Source organism: Salvelinus namaycush, chromosome 9 (assembly GCF_016432855.1).
Source record: "Salvelinus namaycush isolate Seneca chromosome 9, SaNama_1.0, whole genome shotgun sequence".
NCBI lineage: Eukaryota > Metazoa > Chordata > Actinopteri > Salmoniformes > Salmonidae > Salvelinus > Salvelinus namaycush.
Window position 1 is genome coordinate 31,626,916 of NC_052315.1, and position 17,685 is coordinate 31,644,600.

At 41.8% G+C, this 17,685-nt stretch overlaps 1 protein-coding gene across 1 annotated transcript in view; it reads left to right on the top strand.

Annotated features, from left to right (window-relative positions):
- The window catches only part of LOC120053235 (otogelin-like protein), a 44,866-nt gene that overhangs the window by 12,366 nt on the left and 14,815 nt on the right, over positions 1 to 17,685 (top strand). The window contains exons 16-25 of the mRNA XM_039000381.1: positions 994 to 1,139; positions 1,354 to 1,363; positions 1,691 to 1,765; positions 3,686 to 3,869; positions 4,590 to 4,697; positions 5,386 to 5,524; positions 14,494 to 14,625; positions 14,965 to 15,111; positions 15,356 to 15,475; positions 15,970 to 16,086. Of these exons, the coding sequence (XP_038856309.1) occupies positions 994 to 1,139; positions 1,354 to 1,363; positions 1,691 to 1,765; positions 3,686 to 3,869; positions 4,590 to 4,697; positions 5,386 to 5,524; positions 14,494 to 14,625; positions 14,965 to 15,111; positions 15,356 to 15,475; positions 15,970 to 16,086 (1,178 nt within the window). The remainder of the gene's footprint in view (positions 1 to 993; positions 1,140 to 1,353; positions 1,364 to 1,690; positions 1,766 to 3,685; positions 3,870 to 4,589; positions 4,698 to 5,385; positions 5,525 to 14,493; positions 14,626 to 14,964; positions 15,112 to 15,355; positions 15,476 to 15,969; positions 16,087 to 17,685) is intronic.

Consider the following 17,685-nt stretch of genomic DNA (forward strand, 5'->3'; position numbering starts at 1 on the left):
GCTAATCAAATGGCTACCCAGAACATTTTATTTTATTTTATTTGATGAGGTCGAATCCCGTTGAAGGAACAGTATTTAAAAAATTGTTTATGTGAAACCACACTTTCTGCACTGTTCAAATAATTGGTTTTAATTAGTATAGTATAACATTCTGTCTTAAGCATCCTAAATAACACCATAGATTCAGTTTAAAAAATTGTAAACTTGAAGGGAAAAAAGTGAAGCATGATGTAAACCTGGTATTCTGCTCGAAAATAGGCTACTAAAGCCAACGACTTGCCGCTGTGCCACAAAGTTTTAATGAAAACTAGATATTCACATGCTGCTATTTATTGCTGACCAGCAGAGTTCACTAATGTGCATTTTGAGCATACAATGAAAGTCAGAGTAATTAACAATTGTTTGGCACATTTTTAGGTTTGAGACTTTCTGCCACTGATCTGTTTCCTACACATATTCAATTGTTAGGAAACTACTGCCACATTTCACTTAAATTGGTACAGCACTCTCACTGACGGGTGCAACAAATATAGCCTCTTACAAGGCATGCCTCAAAATTTGTTATTGAGCCAGAAACAACAATACCATGCATCCACTACTGTTCAAAAGGTTTTTGGCGGTACAAAAATACGGTATGATACTGTGTTCTGTGATGTACAGCTTACTCACTTACGAGTGCAACAAATATAGCTTCTTACAAGGCACACCTCCAAATATGTTAATGAGCCAGACATTCTTTCACCGTCCACATCATTTTCCCACAATGCACCATAATTCACAGTATGCTACTGTAAATATACAGCAACATTTTACAGCAGTGTAGCGGAATGCCATTGAGCCCCCATAATGCATTGCTCTTTACAGTACTGCACTGTACTGTAATGTAGAATTACAGTAGCTAACCGTATATTTCTGGCTGTAAAGTTACAGAAATTTGTTACTGTGTAGGTGGTGTGACGGAGGTGTGTAACTCAGGTATGTGTGTGTGTGTAGGGGTGGTGTGTATGGGTGGGATGCTGTTCCAGTCCTGTGTGTCGTCCTGTGGCCGCTCGTGCCGCTCCCTCTCCAGCGGAGAGACCTGTAACCATGACGACTGTGCTGAGGGGTGTGGCTGCACAGAGGGCAGTTACTACGATGACGTAAGACAACGCTGCGTTCAGCCGTAAGACTCCGCCCTCTTACACATTATCACCTAACATGCATCTTGCCTGGCTATCCAAACCCCTTACTTCGGTAAAACACTATGCCACGTCCATGGATGTTAGTTTCTTGTCCGCAATTAGTCTGGATCTTAGTATCTCCACGACGATTTCTGGAACGCAAACCCATTCTAACCGTTCTGATTGTTCCCAGAAACCGATGGGTGGGGCCAGAGCCAGAACCCACGTTTGTAAAGCAGCATTTAGAAAATTCATCATAGGCTTTGATACCCGATTGCTTAGAAATTATTAAATCGCTGTTGACTTTGTTTTGTACAACAACCCAAATTTTGACATCACCACAAACGACTTCAATGATGGCACTCTCAGACTGAAGTATGTAGCAAACATAGAGCAGCGGAAGAATTCAGTTTGAGTCGTCAGGCACGTATACACCATAATCTTGATCAAAGCACATTATCATCATCATCATCATCGTCAAACACATAGGACTTGACCCTTCCATCATCCTCTCCTCTTTTCTCTCTCAGGTCTCAGTGTCATTGTTACTCTATTGGCGGGGTGTCCCAGCCAGGAGAGGTGTCCTTCAGCGCCGCCGGCCCTTGGTAAGCAGCCACACACACACTAACCCTGCTACAAAGAGGGTTCATAGAGAGGTTATAGAGAGTTCACTTCACAGACATAACACCCTTTAACTTCTCTGGGATATGTGGGACGCTAATGTCCCACTTGACTAAAGCCAGTAAAAATGCAGAGCGCCAAATTCAAATAAATGACTATAAAAATCCAACTTTCATGAAATCACACATGAAAGACACCAAATTAAAGCTACACTTGTTGCGAATCCAGCCAACATGTCTGATTTCAAAAAGGTTTTACGGCAAAAGCACACCAAACGATTACGTTAGGTCAGTACATAGCCACAGAAAAACACAGCCATTTTTCCAGCCAAAGAGAGGAGTAACAAAAAGCAGAAATAGAGATAAAATGAATCACTAACCTTTGATGATCTTCATCAGATGACACTCATAGGACTTCATGTTACACAATACATGTATGTTTTGTTCGGTAAAGTTCATATCCAAAAATCTGAGTTTAGGCGGGACGCTACTGTCTCACTTGGCCAAAAGCCAGAGAAAAGGCAGAGCACCATATTCAAATAAATTACTATAAAAATCAAACTTTCATTAAATCACACATGAAAGATACCAAATTAAAGCTACACTGGTTGTGAATCCAGCCAACATGTCAGAATTCAAATAGGCTTTTCGGCAAAAGCAAACAATGCTATTATCTGAGTTAGCACCATTGTAAACAAAGAGAGATAAGCATATTTCAACCCTGCAGGTGCGACATAAAACGCAGAAATAAAAATATAATTCATGCCTTACCTTTGACGAGCTTCTGTTGTTGGCACTCCAATATTTCCCATAAACATCACAAATGGTCCTTTTGTTCGATGCAATTCCGTCGATATATATCCAAAATGTCCATTTATTTGGCGCGTTTGATCCAGAAAGACACCGGTTCCAACTCGTGAAACATGACTACAAAATATCTCAAAAGTTACCTGTAAACTTTGCCAAAACATTTCAAACTACTTTTGTAATACAACTTTAGGTATTTTTTAACGTAAATAATCGATAAAATTGAAGACGGGATGATCTGTGTTCAATACAGGATTAAAACAATCTGTAGCATGCTTTCTGGTCACGCGCCTCTATCTAACAGGACACTTCAAGTGACCCTGATTCAAAATGGCCGTGCTTCTTCATTACACAAAGGAAAAACCCTCAACTAATTTCTGAAGACTGTTGACATCCAGTGGAAGCGGTAGGAACTGCAAGAAGGTCAATTAGAAATCTGTATTCCCAATGAAAATCCATTGAAAAGAGAGTGACCTCAAAAAAAGAAAATCTGAATGGTTTGTCCTCGGGGTTTCGCCTGCTAAATAAGTTCTGTTATACTCACAGACATGATTCAAACAGTTTTAGAAACTTCAGAGTATTTTCTATCCAAATCTACTAACAATATGCATATCTTATCTTCTGGGGATGAGTAGCTGGCAGTTGAATTTGGGTATGCTTTTCATCCAAACGTGAAAATGCTGCCCCCTATCCTAGAGAAGTTAAACAATCTCACTGATTGGTAACGTTAGAGCTCTGAAAAATGTTTATTCTCTTTCTCCCGCTCTGTCTCCCATCAATAGCCTTTGCAGGAATGGAAGGATGGAGTGTGTACCAGAAGAAAGAGGTAAACCAACCATCCCTCTCCTATTCAGGGCGGCAGGTAGCCTAGTGGTTAGAGCATTGGGCCAGTAACTGAAATGTTGTTAGATCAAATCCCTGCGCTGACAAGGTAAAAATCTGTCATTCTGCCCCTGAACAAGGCAGTTAACCCACTGTTCCTAGGTCGTCATTTGATCTTAACTGACTTGCCTAGTTAAAAAAAGTGTTTTTATTTTCTTCTCCATCCATCCATCAACAAAGCTCTGTTTCTGAATGACTTCTGTCTTTGTGTTTTAGAGCCGGAGCGAGGCCAGTGTCCGGAGGGAAAGGTGTTCCACGGCTGTTCTGAGCCCCAGGGGGTCCAGGGGGTGGTGGCTTGGCGAGGAGGTGTGGCCTGTGAGCTCACCTGTCGGAACCTGATGTTGAACCTCACCTGTCCTCCCACCACGCCCTGCATATCTGGCTGTGTCTGCCCACCTGGGTAGGGTGTGTGTCTGTGTGTTAGTTTAACTCTTTAAAAAAAACTGGAGTCGATTGGCGCACCCTTCAAACCAATTAACATGATAACATGATAAAAAAATCAGTCTGTTTAAGTTAGAAATATCAGTTTTTTTGTATGGGCTGCGTCTCAATCCAACACATCCTCCAATGTCGGCCTTCCGCATCTGCTGTGGAAAGTGGCAGAGCTATAGTGCTGTTTGTCAGACCTGGAGACATCCCGAAAATCGGTCTTCAAAAAAATGTCTGTAGCATCCGAACGGTTTGGCCTAAAAAACTATGGAAAGATAAGGCTCACGAAGATGATGATGTTCTCCGTTTTGTAGCATCCAAACCGTTTAGGGTACAAACTAATATCAGGGGAGGGGAGACTCGTTCTATGACCCCCACAAGTGTCACAGGACTCGTCCGAAGGCAACCCTAAAATTCCAAATCAAATAGCTAAATTATCCATCTTAAAACAATTCCGTATGTTAGCTTAAAATTACCCCCCCAGGCTTAGATTTTGAACACAGAAAAAAGTACTTTATTAACACACACATGCTTGAGCCCTGATTGTTGTAATGGTTCTACCTGTGTGTGTGTGTGTGTGTGTGTGTGTGTGTGTGTGTGTGTGTGTGTGTGTGTGTGTGTGTGTGTGTGTGTGTGTGTGTGTGTGTGTGTGTGTGTGTGTGTGTGTGTGTGTGTGTGTGTGTGTGTGTAGGCTGGTTCTGCACCGTGGGGAGTGTTACTACCCAGAGAACTGTCCCTGTGCCTGGCTGGGCCTGGAGTATCTGCCAGGAGAGACCGTCGACACCCCCTGTTACAGATGGTAAGACCCCCCATACCTCCCTTAAAGGAATACTCGACCCAAAAGCAATATTTTGGTATTTGTTTCATCAGTCCATTATTGATATAGTCCCAAAATGTTTTGCATGTCAGAAATAGCGTTTTCAAAATATACAGTATAACTTTCATAATACAGAAATACAGCCGGTATGATGCACATTGACTCAGTACTGGTACTCCTTGTACAGTATATAGCCATGTTATTGTTATTTTATTGTGTTACTATTTCCTTTTTTAATTTAGAAAATATTTGTCTTACTTTTTAACTCTGTATCGTTGGGAATGGGCTCGTAAGTAAGCATTTCACTGTAAAATCTTCACATGTTGTATTCGGTGTATGGCACCAATACAATTTGATTTGATGCAGGCTGTATTTCTGTATTTTGAAAGTTATATATCTTGAAAACTTGATTGCTGACATGCAAAACATTTTGGGACTATATCAACAATGGACTAATGAAACAAATACCAAAAGATAGTTTTTTGGTGTATGTTTCCATTAAGGATTGTTAAATTCTGTTAACATGAAAAAAAATAGAGCACTAGTATCCTAAATATTGTTCAAATGCTCAATTGTGTTTCATTTACTGTCTTCTCTTTGTCTTTATTTTTGTCTGTATGTTTTCTCCCCCTCTGTCTATCTATCTCTCCCTGTCTCTGTCTCTCTCCAGTGTGTGTCACCGGGGGTATTTTAACTGTAATTACTCTCCGTGTCCGGCAGTATGTACGGTCTACAGCGACAGACACTACCACACCTTCGACGGCCTGGAGTATGACTACCACTCGGACTGTCAGGTCTACTTACTCAAGGTGTGTGTGTGTGTGTGTTTTTTTTTTATGAACCTTTATTGAACCAGGGAAACCCACTAAGACCAGAGTTTCATTTACAATGGTGCCCTGAGAACAGCAGTTCAAGCAATGTGAGCAACACATTTAAGCAGGATCACAACACAATTACAGTTACATAATTTCAAATAAATTACTTTACATTCAAAAGGGCAGTAGAAACAAATACATACAATCAATCAATACAAGTGCAGTTTTCATAGATTATTTTTTTTCTTCCCTAAATTCACCTTTTGGGACCAAAGAATAAAGTTTTAGAGTGACCTGTAGGTCATCCAGGACGGCGGGACATAGTAACTGAAAGCAGTCTTCCCCAACTCAGAGGAGACCCGTGGAACCTCTAGTACCAACCAGTCTAGAAACTGAGTCTTATAGTTACTAGATTTCCAATTTAGAAGTGAGGTGAAATAGTATGGGAGTTTCTGGAGAAGTGTTTTATATATGAATAATAGCTAATGTTGGGCCCTTCTGGTAGTCAGAGTCTCCCAGCCAACAGAACTATAAGAAACAATGATGCGTACAGAAATTATCACCAGTGGTAAAACGCAAGGCTGAGTGATAGACTGAATCTAGAGGTTTTAACACAGAGTGTTGCTTGAACAATTTTCCTCCTGTTTTCAAAAGTGAGACAATATTTTTTTATTTACATGAAACCAATCTTTACTCGCAACGTTTTGTCAGCTTATCAATATGTGTTTTAATGGATAACTTATCCAAATACCTACATACTTATAATGCATGTCTAGCTCAATTTGAGCTCCTGTCAAGGTACAGATACAGGTCTTTAGGATCAATTTTACAAGAGCTGGAGACATAAACTTGGTTTTATCAACATTTAACACTAATTTAGGATTGGTGAGCGATTCTTGAATTGAATTAAAGCCAAGCAGAAGGTGGTGAATGGCTTGCTGCACTGAGGGGGCACGGGAATAAATATCTGTGTCATCCACATAGAGATGTAAGCCCCAGTTAGGGCAGCGCAGTGCTGTTTCCTACCTAGTGCATTAACTATGTAATTTATGACTAGAGAAGCAGCCGAGATGGTGCTGTGTCCTGGTCTAAAGCCTGACTGGTTAGTATTCAGGATACATTTTCTATCTGAAATGGACCGCAGCTTACCAAGAGTTCTAATATTTTCACTAGACATGAAAGTTTTGAAATTGGGAAATAATTATTAAGATTGCAGGGATCACCACCTTTATGGAGCGGGAGAACAAGGGTTGCCTTCCACGCCTTAGGAATAGTAACCAAGAGAATGGATTAGAGGTCGACCGATTATGATTTTTCAACGCCGATACCGATTATTGGAGGACCAAAAAAGCCGATACCGATTAATCGGCCGATTTTTTTTCTTTATTTGTAATAATGACAATTACAACAATACTGAATGAACACTTATTTTAACTTATTATAATACATCAATAAAATCTATTTAGCCTCAAATAAATAATGAAACATGTTCAATTTGGTTTAAATAATGCAAAAACAAAGTGTTGGAGAAGAAAGTAAAAGTGCAATATGTGCCATGTAAGAAAGCTAACGTTTAAGTTCCTTGCTCAGAACATGAGAACATATAAAAGCTGGTGGTTCCTTTTAACATGAGTCGTCAATATTCCCAGGTAAGAAGTTTTAGGTTGTAGTTATTATAGGAATTATAGGACTATATCTCTCTATACGATTTGTATTTCATATACCTTTGGATATGGGATGTTCTTATAGGCACTTTAGTATTGCCAGTGTAACAGTATAGCTTCCATCCCTCTCCTCGCCGCTACCTGGGCTCGAACCAGGAACACATCGACGACAGCCACCCTCGAAGCAGCGTTACCCATGCAGAGCAAGGGGAACAACTACTCCAAGTCTCAGAGCGAGTGACGTTTGAAACGCTATTAGCGCGCACCCCGCTAACTAGCTAGCCATTTGACATCGGTTACACCAGCCTAATCTCGGGAGTTGATAGGCTTGAAGTCATAAACAGTGCAATGCTTGAAGCATTGCGAAGAGTTGCTGGCAAAACGCACGAAAGTGCTGTTTGAATGAATGCTTACGAGCCTGCTGGTGCCTACCATCGCTCAGTCAGACTGCTCTATCAAATCATAGACTTAATTATAACATAATAACACACAGTAATACGAGCCTTAGGTCATTAATATGGTCGAATCCGGAAACTATCATCTCAAAAACAAAACGTTTATTCTTTCAGTGAAATACGGAACCGTTCCGTATTTTATCTAACAGGTGGCATCCATAAGTCTAAATATTCCTGTTACATTGCACAACCTTCAATGTTATGTCATAATTACGTAAAATTCTGGCAAATTAGTTCACAACGAGCCAGGCGGCCCAAACTGTTGCATATACCCTGACTCTGCGTGCAATGAACGCAAGAGAAGTGACACAATTTCACCTGGTTAATATTGCCTGCTAACCTGGATTTCTTTTAGCTAAATATGCAGGTTTAAAAATATATACTTCTGTGTATTGATTTTAAGAAAGGCATTGATGTTTATGGTTAGGTACACGTTGGAGCAACGACAGTCCTTTTTTGCGAATGCGCACTGCATCGATTATATGCAACGCAGGACACGCTAGATAAACTAGTAATATCATCAACCATGTGTAGTTATAACTAGTGATTATGATTGATTGAGTGATTGTTTTTCATACGATAAGTTTAATGCTAGCTAGCAACTTACCTTGGCTTCTTACTGCATTCGCGTAACAGGCAGGCTCCTCGTGAGGCAGGTGGTTAGAGCGTTGGACTAGTTAAGATTGCAAGATTGAATCCCTGAGCTGACAAGGTAAAAATCTGTCGTTCTGCCCCTGAACAAGGCAGTTAACCCACCGTTTATAGGCCGTCATTGAAAATAAGAATGTGTTCTTAAAAACTTCTTATGGCTGCAATCCCGTTAATGGGATGATATGACAACAGCCAGTGAAAGTGCAGGGCGCCAAATTCAAACAACAGAAATCTCATAATTAAAATTCCTCGAACATACATGTATCTTATACCATTTTAAAGGTAATCTTGTTGTTAATCGCACCAAAGTGTCCGATTTCAAATAGGCTTTTCAGCGAAAGCACCACAAACAATTATGTTAGGTCACCGCAAAATGACAGACAAACACAGTCATTTTTCCAGCCAAAGACAGGTGTCACAAAAAGCAGAAATAGAGATAAAATTAATCACTAACCTTTGATGATCTTCATCAGATGACACTCATAGGACTTCATGTTACACAATACATGTATTTTTTGTTCGATAACGTGCATATTTATATCCAAAAATCTTAGTTTACATTGGCGCCATGTTCAGAAATGCCTCCAAAATATCCGGAGAAATTGCAGAGAGCCACGTCAAATAACAGAAATACTCATCATAAACTTTGATGAAAGATACATGTTTTACATATAATTAAAGATACACTTGTTCTTAATGCAACCGCTGTTTCAGATTTTAAAAAAACTTTACGGAAAAAGCACACCATGCAATAATCTGAGACGGCGCTCAAATATAAATAAAATTTATCCGCCATGTTGGAGTCAACAGAAATAGAAAATTACATCATAAATATTCCCTTACATTTGAATATCTTCATCAGAATGCATTCCCAGGAATCCTAGTTCGACAATAAATTGTTGTTTTGTTCGATAATGTCAATTATTTATGTCCAAATAGCTGCTTTTGCTAGCTCGTTTAGCACACATATCCAAACCCTTGTGCAAGTGACGCATAACGTCGGACGAAAACTTCAAAAAGTTATATTACAAGTCGAATAAACTGCTCCAACTTAGTAGAGAGTCAATCTTCAGGATGTTGTTATCATATATATCCAATAACGTTCCAACCGGAGAATTCCTTCGTGTCTGTAAAAGTTATGGAACGCAAGGTGATATCATGAGGAATGCGCGTGACCAGGAACTGGCAATCTGCCAGACCACTGACTGAAACACCTCCCATCCGGTCCCACATCACAGTATACACTTCATTCACCGTTCTACCGACTGTTGACATCTAGTGGAAGGCGTAGGAAGTGCAAACAAATCCATATCTTCCTGGGATTTGAATAGACGATGAGTAGAAAAAACACCAGCCTCAGAATTTCCACTTCCTGTTTGGAAGTTTGCCTGCCATATGAGTTCTGTTATACTCACAGACATAATTCAAACAGTTTTAGAAACTTCAGAGTGTTTTCTATCCAATACGAATAATAATATGCATATATTAGCAACTGGGACTGAGGAGCAGGCAGTTTACTATGGGCACCTCTGGGCACCTTTCATCCAAGCTACTCAATACTGCCCCTGCAGCCATAAGAAGTTTAACTGACTTGCCTAGTTAAATAAAGGTGTTAAAAAAATAAAAATAAATTAAACCAAAATTACCGATTTCCGATTGTTATGATTATGGCCCTAATTATAGCCCTAATTAATCGGCCATTCCGATTAATCGGTCGACCTCTAGAATGGATAGATAAAAAACATATGTCAAGGGCTCCATAATCAGAGGTGCAGGAAACTGTTGAAGACACGGGTCAAGCATGTCTGCCCCAGTGTATTTCTTAACATCAATAGCTAAGAGAGCATCCAGAACATCCCTAGTAGTGACTTTCCGAAGAGAGAACAGTGGGTCACCATTTACAGTAACAGGCAAGTCTGATTAAACAGGGTTGCATCAGAGATTAGCTTGTATTATGTTCATGAACAGTATTTTCAGAGTTGTCCTTATTGCTGCTATTTCCCCTTTCAAATAAATGTCCTGCTGCAATAAAATGTTGGTTAAACTCGTCAGTTATTTCAGTTTTATCTGCAATAGAATTGGGAGTTCAATAGAACCTCATTGGGCAGAAAGGTGTGGCTGCTTCTTTTTAGTGCTTTAACCTCTCTTGGGTACGTGAGACGTTAGCGTCCCACCTCTTCAACAGCCAGTGAAACTGCTGGGCGCCAAATTCAAATACAGAAATACTCATTATAAAAATTCAGAAAACAAAACATATTTTACATAGGTTTAAAGATTAACTTCTTGTGAATCCAACCACGGTGTCAGATTTAAAAAATGCTTTACGGCGAAAGCATACCTTACGATTATTTGAGAACATAGCCCACTAGACAAATCATTACAAACAGTAACCATCCAGGTAGAACAGTTAGACATGTCAGAAATAGAGATACAATTAATCCCTTACCTTTGATGATCTTCATATGGTTGCACTCAGCAGATATTAATTTACTCAATAAATGTTCCTTTTGTTCGATAAAGTCTCTTTATATCCAAAAACCTCCGTTTTGTTTGCGCGTTTTCTTCAGTAATCCACAGGCTCAAACGCAGTCAAAACAGGAAGACAAAAAATCAAAATTGTATCCGTAAAGTTCATAGAAACATGTCAAATGATGTTTATATTCAATCCTCAGGTTGTTTTTAGCCTAAATAATCGATAATATTTCAACCGGACAATAACGTCGTCAATTTAAAAGGTAAACAAGAAACGCAATCTCTCGGTCTCGCGCATGAAAAAGCTCTGTGACACTTTAGGGTCCACTCATTCAGACTGCTCTTACTTCTTCATTTTTCAGAATACAAGCCTGAAACAATTTCTAAAGACTGTTGACATCTAGTGGAAGGCATAGAAACTGCAATTTGAGTCCTAAGTCAATGGATACTGTAATGGCATTGAATAGAAAACTACAAAACCAACAAAAAAACTACTTCCTGAATGGATTTCCCCCAGGTTCCCCCAGCCAAATCAGTTCTGTTATACTCACAGACACTATTTTAACAGTTTTGGAAACTTTAGAGTGTTTTCTATCCAAATCTACCAGTTATATGCATATCATATCTTCTGGGCCCGAGAAGCAGGCAGTTTAATTTGGGCATGCATTTCATCCAAAATTCCGAATGCTGCCCCCTACCCTGGAGAAGTTTTAATAGCCTTCCAAAACTTAGCTGGATTGCCACGAGGGTCAGATATGGAATTAATGAAATAGTTAGATTTAGCCCTTTTTATGGAAGCAGTAAATATATTTCTAAGTTATCGGAAGGTGAGCCAGTCAGCAGAGCTACCAGTGTGTCTGGCTTCAGACCAAGCTTTGTTCCTTAGCTGAATTAACTCATCAAGTTCAGGCGTGAACCATGGATTGGCTCTATCTTTCATTCTTAATCTCTTCATAGGAGCATGTTAATCAGATGCAGAGATAAACATACTAAAGAATTGTTCAAGGTCAAGTTCTGCTTCCGGAGTGTCATTAACACTAAGTAAGACTCAATGGTTAAGGTCATGTCAGAACCCTACTCATGGAAGTGTTTAAAACTTCTCTTAGCGATAAGGCGTGGTTGAGTTTTAGGCAACTTTGTGTTTCTGACGCAGACTTTGGGACAGTGGTCACTGAGGTCCCATAGCAAAGACACCACTAGTTAAGTATTTAGGAGGGTTATTTGTAAGTATGAAATCAATCAGAGTTGATTTAGCAGGATTCTCTACATTCAAACAAGTGGGCTCTGAAATCAGTTGGACTAAGTTCGGATCAGTACATGCTGATTTAAGACAATCAGACGAGGGAGTAAGCTAATCGAGACCCCCGATATCACTATTTCAGCGGCTATTAATGGAGCTAGTTGCTCCCGCTGTGGCGTAGGGAGGTCGATAGATCCCAGCAACATAGAAATTAGCATTCTGAGAAATAACATTTATAACTAGTAGCTCAACTAGTAGGTCACCTTAAAGTTGTTTTTCACATAAATTGCTACACCGCCACCCTTATTTGTCCTATCACATCTGTAAACTTTTTAATCATGAAGTGCAATGGAATTATCATCAACAGAGCTTTTAAACCATGTTTCAGAGCACACTAAAATGTTGGGATTTGTATCCTGGACCCAAATGTCCAACATGTCCATCTTGGAGATAATACTTTGTACATTCATTTGCATTAGCTAAAGCCCGAGCCTTGTTTTAAAGTCTGCTGGAGAGTTGGAGACTAGCGGAGCAAACAGTACTAATGGGGGGAAATAGCTCAACAGGATTACTGATTTTAGCAGCCCTAGAACTGAGAGAATTTCTAACAGACCGTACACGGGACTGAGTAGTAATAACGTGAATTATCTAGGGGCTTGGGCTGTCAGAGAGTCACTGGGTTAGCGACTGTGCTATGTTTGAAGAGAGCCGCTGTGCTCCTCGGCCGTTTGTGTGTGTGTGCGTGCGTGCGTGCGTGTGTGTGTAGGCAGATTGGGATCAGGGAAAGGGGATCCAAGGAGTTTCTTTCATCTGGGAACGATTTTTAATTAGAGCGACTGAGGTAAGCAAAGCTGTAGCAACACACACACACACACACACACACCTGAGTAACACAAAGAGAGGCCTGTTCGCGGCAGACTCCCAGGGATATAAAATTAGAATGAGCAGGACGTTGGGACATTCCAGTTCTAATCAAGGTTCTGTGGTGGCTGGACTGGCAGCCATATTAGGTGTTCCATCTAATGCTGATCACATCACATTTCCCTGTTCTGTTGTCTATTCTTTTACCCAGGGATATGAGCTGGGGTAACCATTAAGTCATCCGATCCTTCCAGAAACAGATATGCCTTTTAACTTACAGGTACACTAAGATACACTACATGACCAAAAGCTTGTCGAACATCTCATTCCAAAATCATGGGCATTAATATGGAGTTGGTCCCCCTTTTTCTGCTAACAACAGCCTCCACTCTTCTGGGAAGGCTTTCCACTAGATGTTGGAACATTGCTGCGGGGACTTGCTTCCATTCAGCCACAAGAGCATTAGTGAGGTTGGGCACTGATGTTGGGCGATTTGGCCTGGCTCGCAGTCGGCATTCCAATTCATCCCAAAGGTGTTCGATGGGGTTGAAGTACTTCCACACCGATCTCTACAAAACATTTCTGTATGGACCTCGCTTTGTGCACGGGGGCATTATCATGCTGAAACAGGAAAGGGCCTTTGCCACAAAGATGGAAGCACAGAATTGCCTAGAATGTCATTGTATGCTGTAGCATTAAGATTTCCCTTCACTAGAGTTAAGGGGCCTATCCATGAACCCCCCCACAGGCCATTATTCCTCCTTCACCAAACTTTTCAGTTGGTACTATGCATTCGGGCAGGTAGCGTTCTCCTGGCATCTGCCAAACCCAGATTCTTCTGTCGGACTACCAGATGGTGAAGAGTGATTCAGAGAACTTGTTTCAACTGCTCCAGAGTCCAATGACGGCGAGCTTTACACCACTCCAGTCGATGCTTGGCATTGCACATGGTGATCTTAGGTTTGTGTGCTGACGTTGCTTCCAGAGGCAGTTTGGAACTCAGTAGTCAGTGTTGCAACTGAGGACAGACGATTTTTACGAGCTACGCACTTCAGCACTCGGTGGTCCCGTTCTGTGAGCTTGTGTGGCTTACCACTTCGCGGCTGAGTCGTTCTTGTTCCTAGACATTTCCACTTCACAATAACAGCACTTGACTGGGGCAGCTCTATGATGGTGCCATGTTGAAAGTCACTGAGCTCTTCAGTACGTGCCATTCTACTGCCAATGTTTGTCTATGGTGATTGCATGGCTGTGTGCTCGATTTTATACACCTGTCAGCAATGGGTATGGCTTAAATAGCTGAATCCACTAATTTGAAGGGGTGTCCACATACTTTTGTAATTATATAATGTATGTCAGCTCTTTTCATGACTTTGCTATCTGCATCGTTCAGTACGTTCCCTACCCTGAATGTGATGTTGCTACTGTAAATGTCAGAGTCCCCCAGAGGAGGAACAGTGAGCGCCAGGAATGCACTTTATCAGCCCTGGGGACAGACCTGCACACCACACACAGTACTCTTTCCCCAGAGTTTAGATGAAGTGCAGTCCATAGTAGCCCAGGATAAGGATTGCTCTCTCTCTTGCTCGCTCTCTCTCTCCTATCTGTCTCTCTCTCCAGAGTATAGATGGTGAGGTGTCCATCGTGGCCCAGAATAAGGATTGTTATCAGAGTGGGATCGTCTGTATGAAGATGCTGGTCATCCATGTTGGATTCACCAAGATTTACTTCAACGACAACTCAGGCCAGCCTGTGCGCATCACACACACACGCACACCAACCTTTCCCTTCTCACTCTAAAACCTGAAAGTCCATGAGCGCTCCCTGGTGGGCAGTACCAACCCTCATTTAGGGCTAGCTAGAAACTCTTACTGATCTGATAGCCGCTCTAAAAAACAAATTATTTGAGTTTATGTGTTTGGTACGTGTGACACTCCTGATGTGTTCTAACCAAGGTCTGGTCCGGTGTGGTTGTGTGTGTGTGTGTGTGTGTGTGTGTGTGTGTGTGTGTGTGTGTGTGTGTGTGTGTGTGTGTGTGTGTGTGTGTGTGTGTGTGTGTGTGTGTGTGTGTAATCTCTTCTCTTCATCCAGAGCCCCTCCAGTGTGGTAGGTAAGGGGTCAGAGTTTGAGCTGTGGTCAGCAGGCTACTACACAGCCATCCACTTCCCCAAACAGGACCTGACCGTTCTCTGGGACCGCAAGACAACCGTGCACATCAGAGCTGGACCACAGTGGAAGGTCAGGATACCTTTACCGCTCACACACACACACACACTCTCTCTCTCTCTCTCTCTCTCTCTCTCTCTCTCTCTCTCTCTCTCTCTCTCTCTCTCTCTCTCTCTCTCTCTCGCGCTCCCCCCCTCTCTCTCTCTCTCTCTCTCACCAGAACTGAGTTGGAACACTCACACATCCACCCACCCCCATCCCTATTCTGTCTTTTTCTTTCTCGCATCTCCCTCTTTCTCCCCCTGTCTGCCTCTAGGGTCTCCTGAGTGGTCTGTGTGGGAACTTTGACAGTGTGACGGTGAATGACATGACCACGTCCAGTCACATGGAGGTCAGCAATGCTCAGGGCTTTGGAGACAGCTGGGCCCTGGGACAGGTACACACACACACACAAAGTGGAACTTTAAACTCCGAACCATCTGCTCTAACTCCCACTTGGAACGATAACTACTGAACTTAACAGATTCACAGCGATTTTTCGATTTCTTTCTAATGATAAAAATGATGCCTAGAGTAATGAATACCAGCTGGCTAAAAGGGGAAACATTTCCATTTCATGTTCTTGGTCTTTAGTTGGGAAAGTGAAAGAGGTCTATTTCCCCGCCCCTACCCTTATTCCAACTACCCCCCCCCCCCCCCCCCCCCCGCTTCCACCCTCCAACCCAGTCTCCTGCGTCTCTAGGGCCTACCTGTGATATTTAAGAGAAATCAGACACCCACTCACTGTGTATGTGTGTGTGTGTGTGTGTGTGTGTGTGTGTGTGTGTGCGTGTGTGTGTGTGTGTGTGTGTGTGTGTGTGTGTGTGTGTGTGTGTGTGTGTGTGTGTGTGTGTGTGTGTGTGTGTGTGTGTGTGTGCGTGCGTGTGTCAGTGTGAGAGTGACTATGTGGTGAAGAGAGCGTGTGAAGGAGACCTGGGTAGACAGCCGTACGCCAAGAGAGAGTGTGCACTACTCTACAGTGACATCTTTATCCCCTGTCACAACGTGGTGAGTACACACACATACACCCACACACACACCCACACTGGGGAGTGGGTTATGGGAACGATTCTTATCTGCTCTCAGTAAACATGCTCTACTCTCAGGAGATATACACTAATGGACACACACGTACAGGGTTCAGGTTAAATGTGGGCGGCAGGTAGCCTACAGTCTTAGAAAAAAGGGTTCCAAAAGCGTTCTTTGGCTGTCCACATAGGATAACTCTTTTTGGTTCTAGGGGTTCTACCTGGAACCAAATGGGTTCTACCTGCAACCAAAAAAGGTTCTTCAAAGGGTTTTCCTATGGGGACAGCCAAAGAACCCTTTAAGGTTCTAGATAGCACCTTTTTTTCTAAGTGTAGCCGTTAGAGCATTAGGCCAGTAACCAAAAGGTAGCTGGTTGGAATCTCTGAGCCGACAAGGTGAAAAATCTGTTGATGTGCTCTTGAGCAAGGCACTTAACCCTAATTGCTCCAGTGTCACCAAGATAATGGCAGACCCTGGCCATGGCCCCACTCTCCAATGGTGTCTCAGGGGGAGTTGGGATATGCAAAAAACAATTTCCAATTCAGATATTAATACACACTAGTATATGTGTGAAAAAGGACAAATATAAGCACCCACCAAATTATTATTAAATGTGTGCAGCCCTGGGAGGTGGGTTGTTGGAGGTTGTGTGCTCTTATTCCCTGAGCGGCCAACAGATGGTGCTGAATGACACCATCTGCTTACAAATTGAATAATAAAACAATAACAAGAGTGACCCTTATTAAGCTGACAGTTTTAGTAAGATAAAATATTATTGTTTATTGGGTGTAGTTTGTTGTCATGACAAAGACTGCACACATGCACATGCATACCATGCATCTCTAATGTCTAATCTGAATAGGGCCATAAGCAAACAAGAAAATGCACATCCAGAGGTGACGCTACTCATTGCCAGTGATTTTAATGCAGGGAACCTGAAATCTGTTTTACCTCATTTCTACCAGCATGTCACCTGTGCAACTAGAGGAGACAAAACTCTAGAACACCTTCACTCCCCACATACAGGTGTGCCAAGCATGTAGCATCATACCCAAGAAGACTCGAGGCTGTAATCACTGCCAAAGGTGCTTCAACACAGTACTGAGTAAAGTGTCTGAATACTTATGTACCTGTTTTTGCTTTGTCATTATGGGGTATTGTGTGTAGATTGATGAGGGGGGAAAATGCATTTAATCAATTTTAGAACAAGGCTTTAATGTTACAAAATGTGGAAAAAGTCAAGAGGTCTGAATAATGTAGGCTAATGTTAACTAGCTGGCCTGGCGCATCGTTGCCCGTGAAAGGAAGTTAGGGTAGCGAGCAAGCATTTTAGCCAGTTAGCCAAGGACCAGAAAAACTAAAAGCGTGTATGACAGAGTCATACACCGTTTAGGCAACATGAAAGAGGAGAATGGCATTGGCGTTTCTCTACAAGTAAGGTGAGTCAACATGTTTTTTCTACTTGCACGTACACACACACACACACACACACACACACACACACACACACACACACACACACACACACACACACACACACACACACACACACACACACACACACACACACACACACAC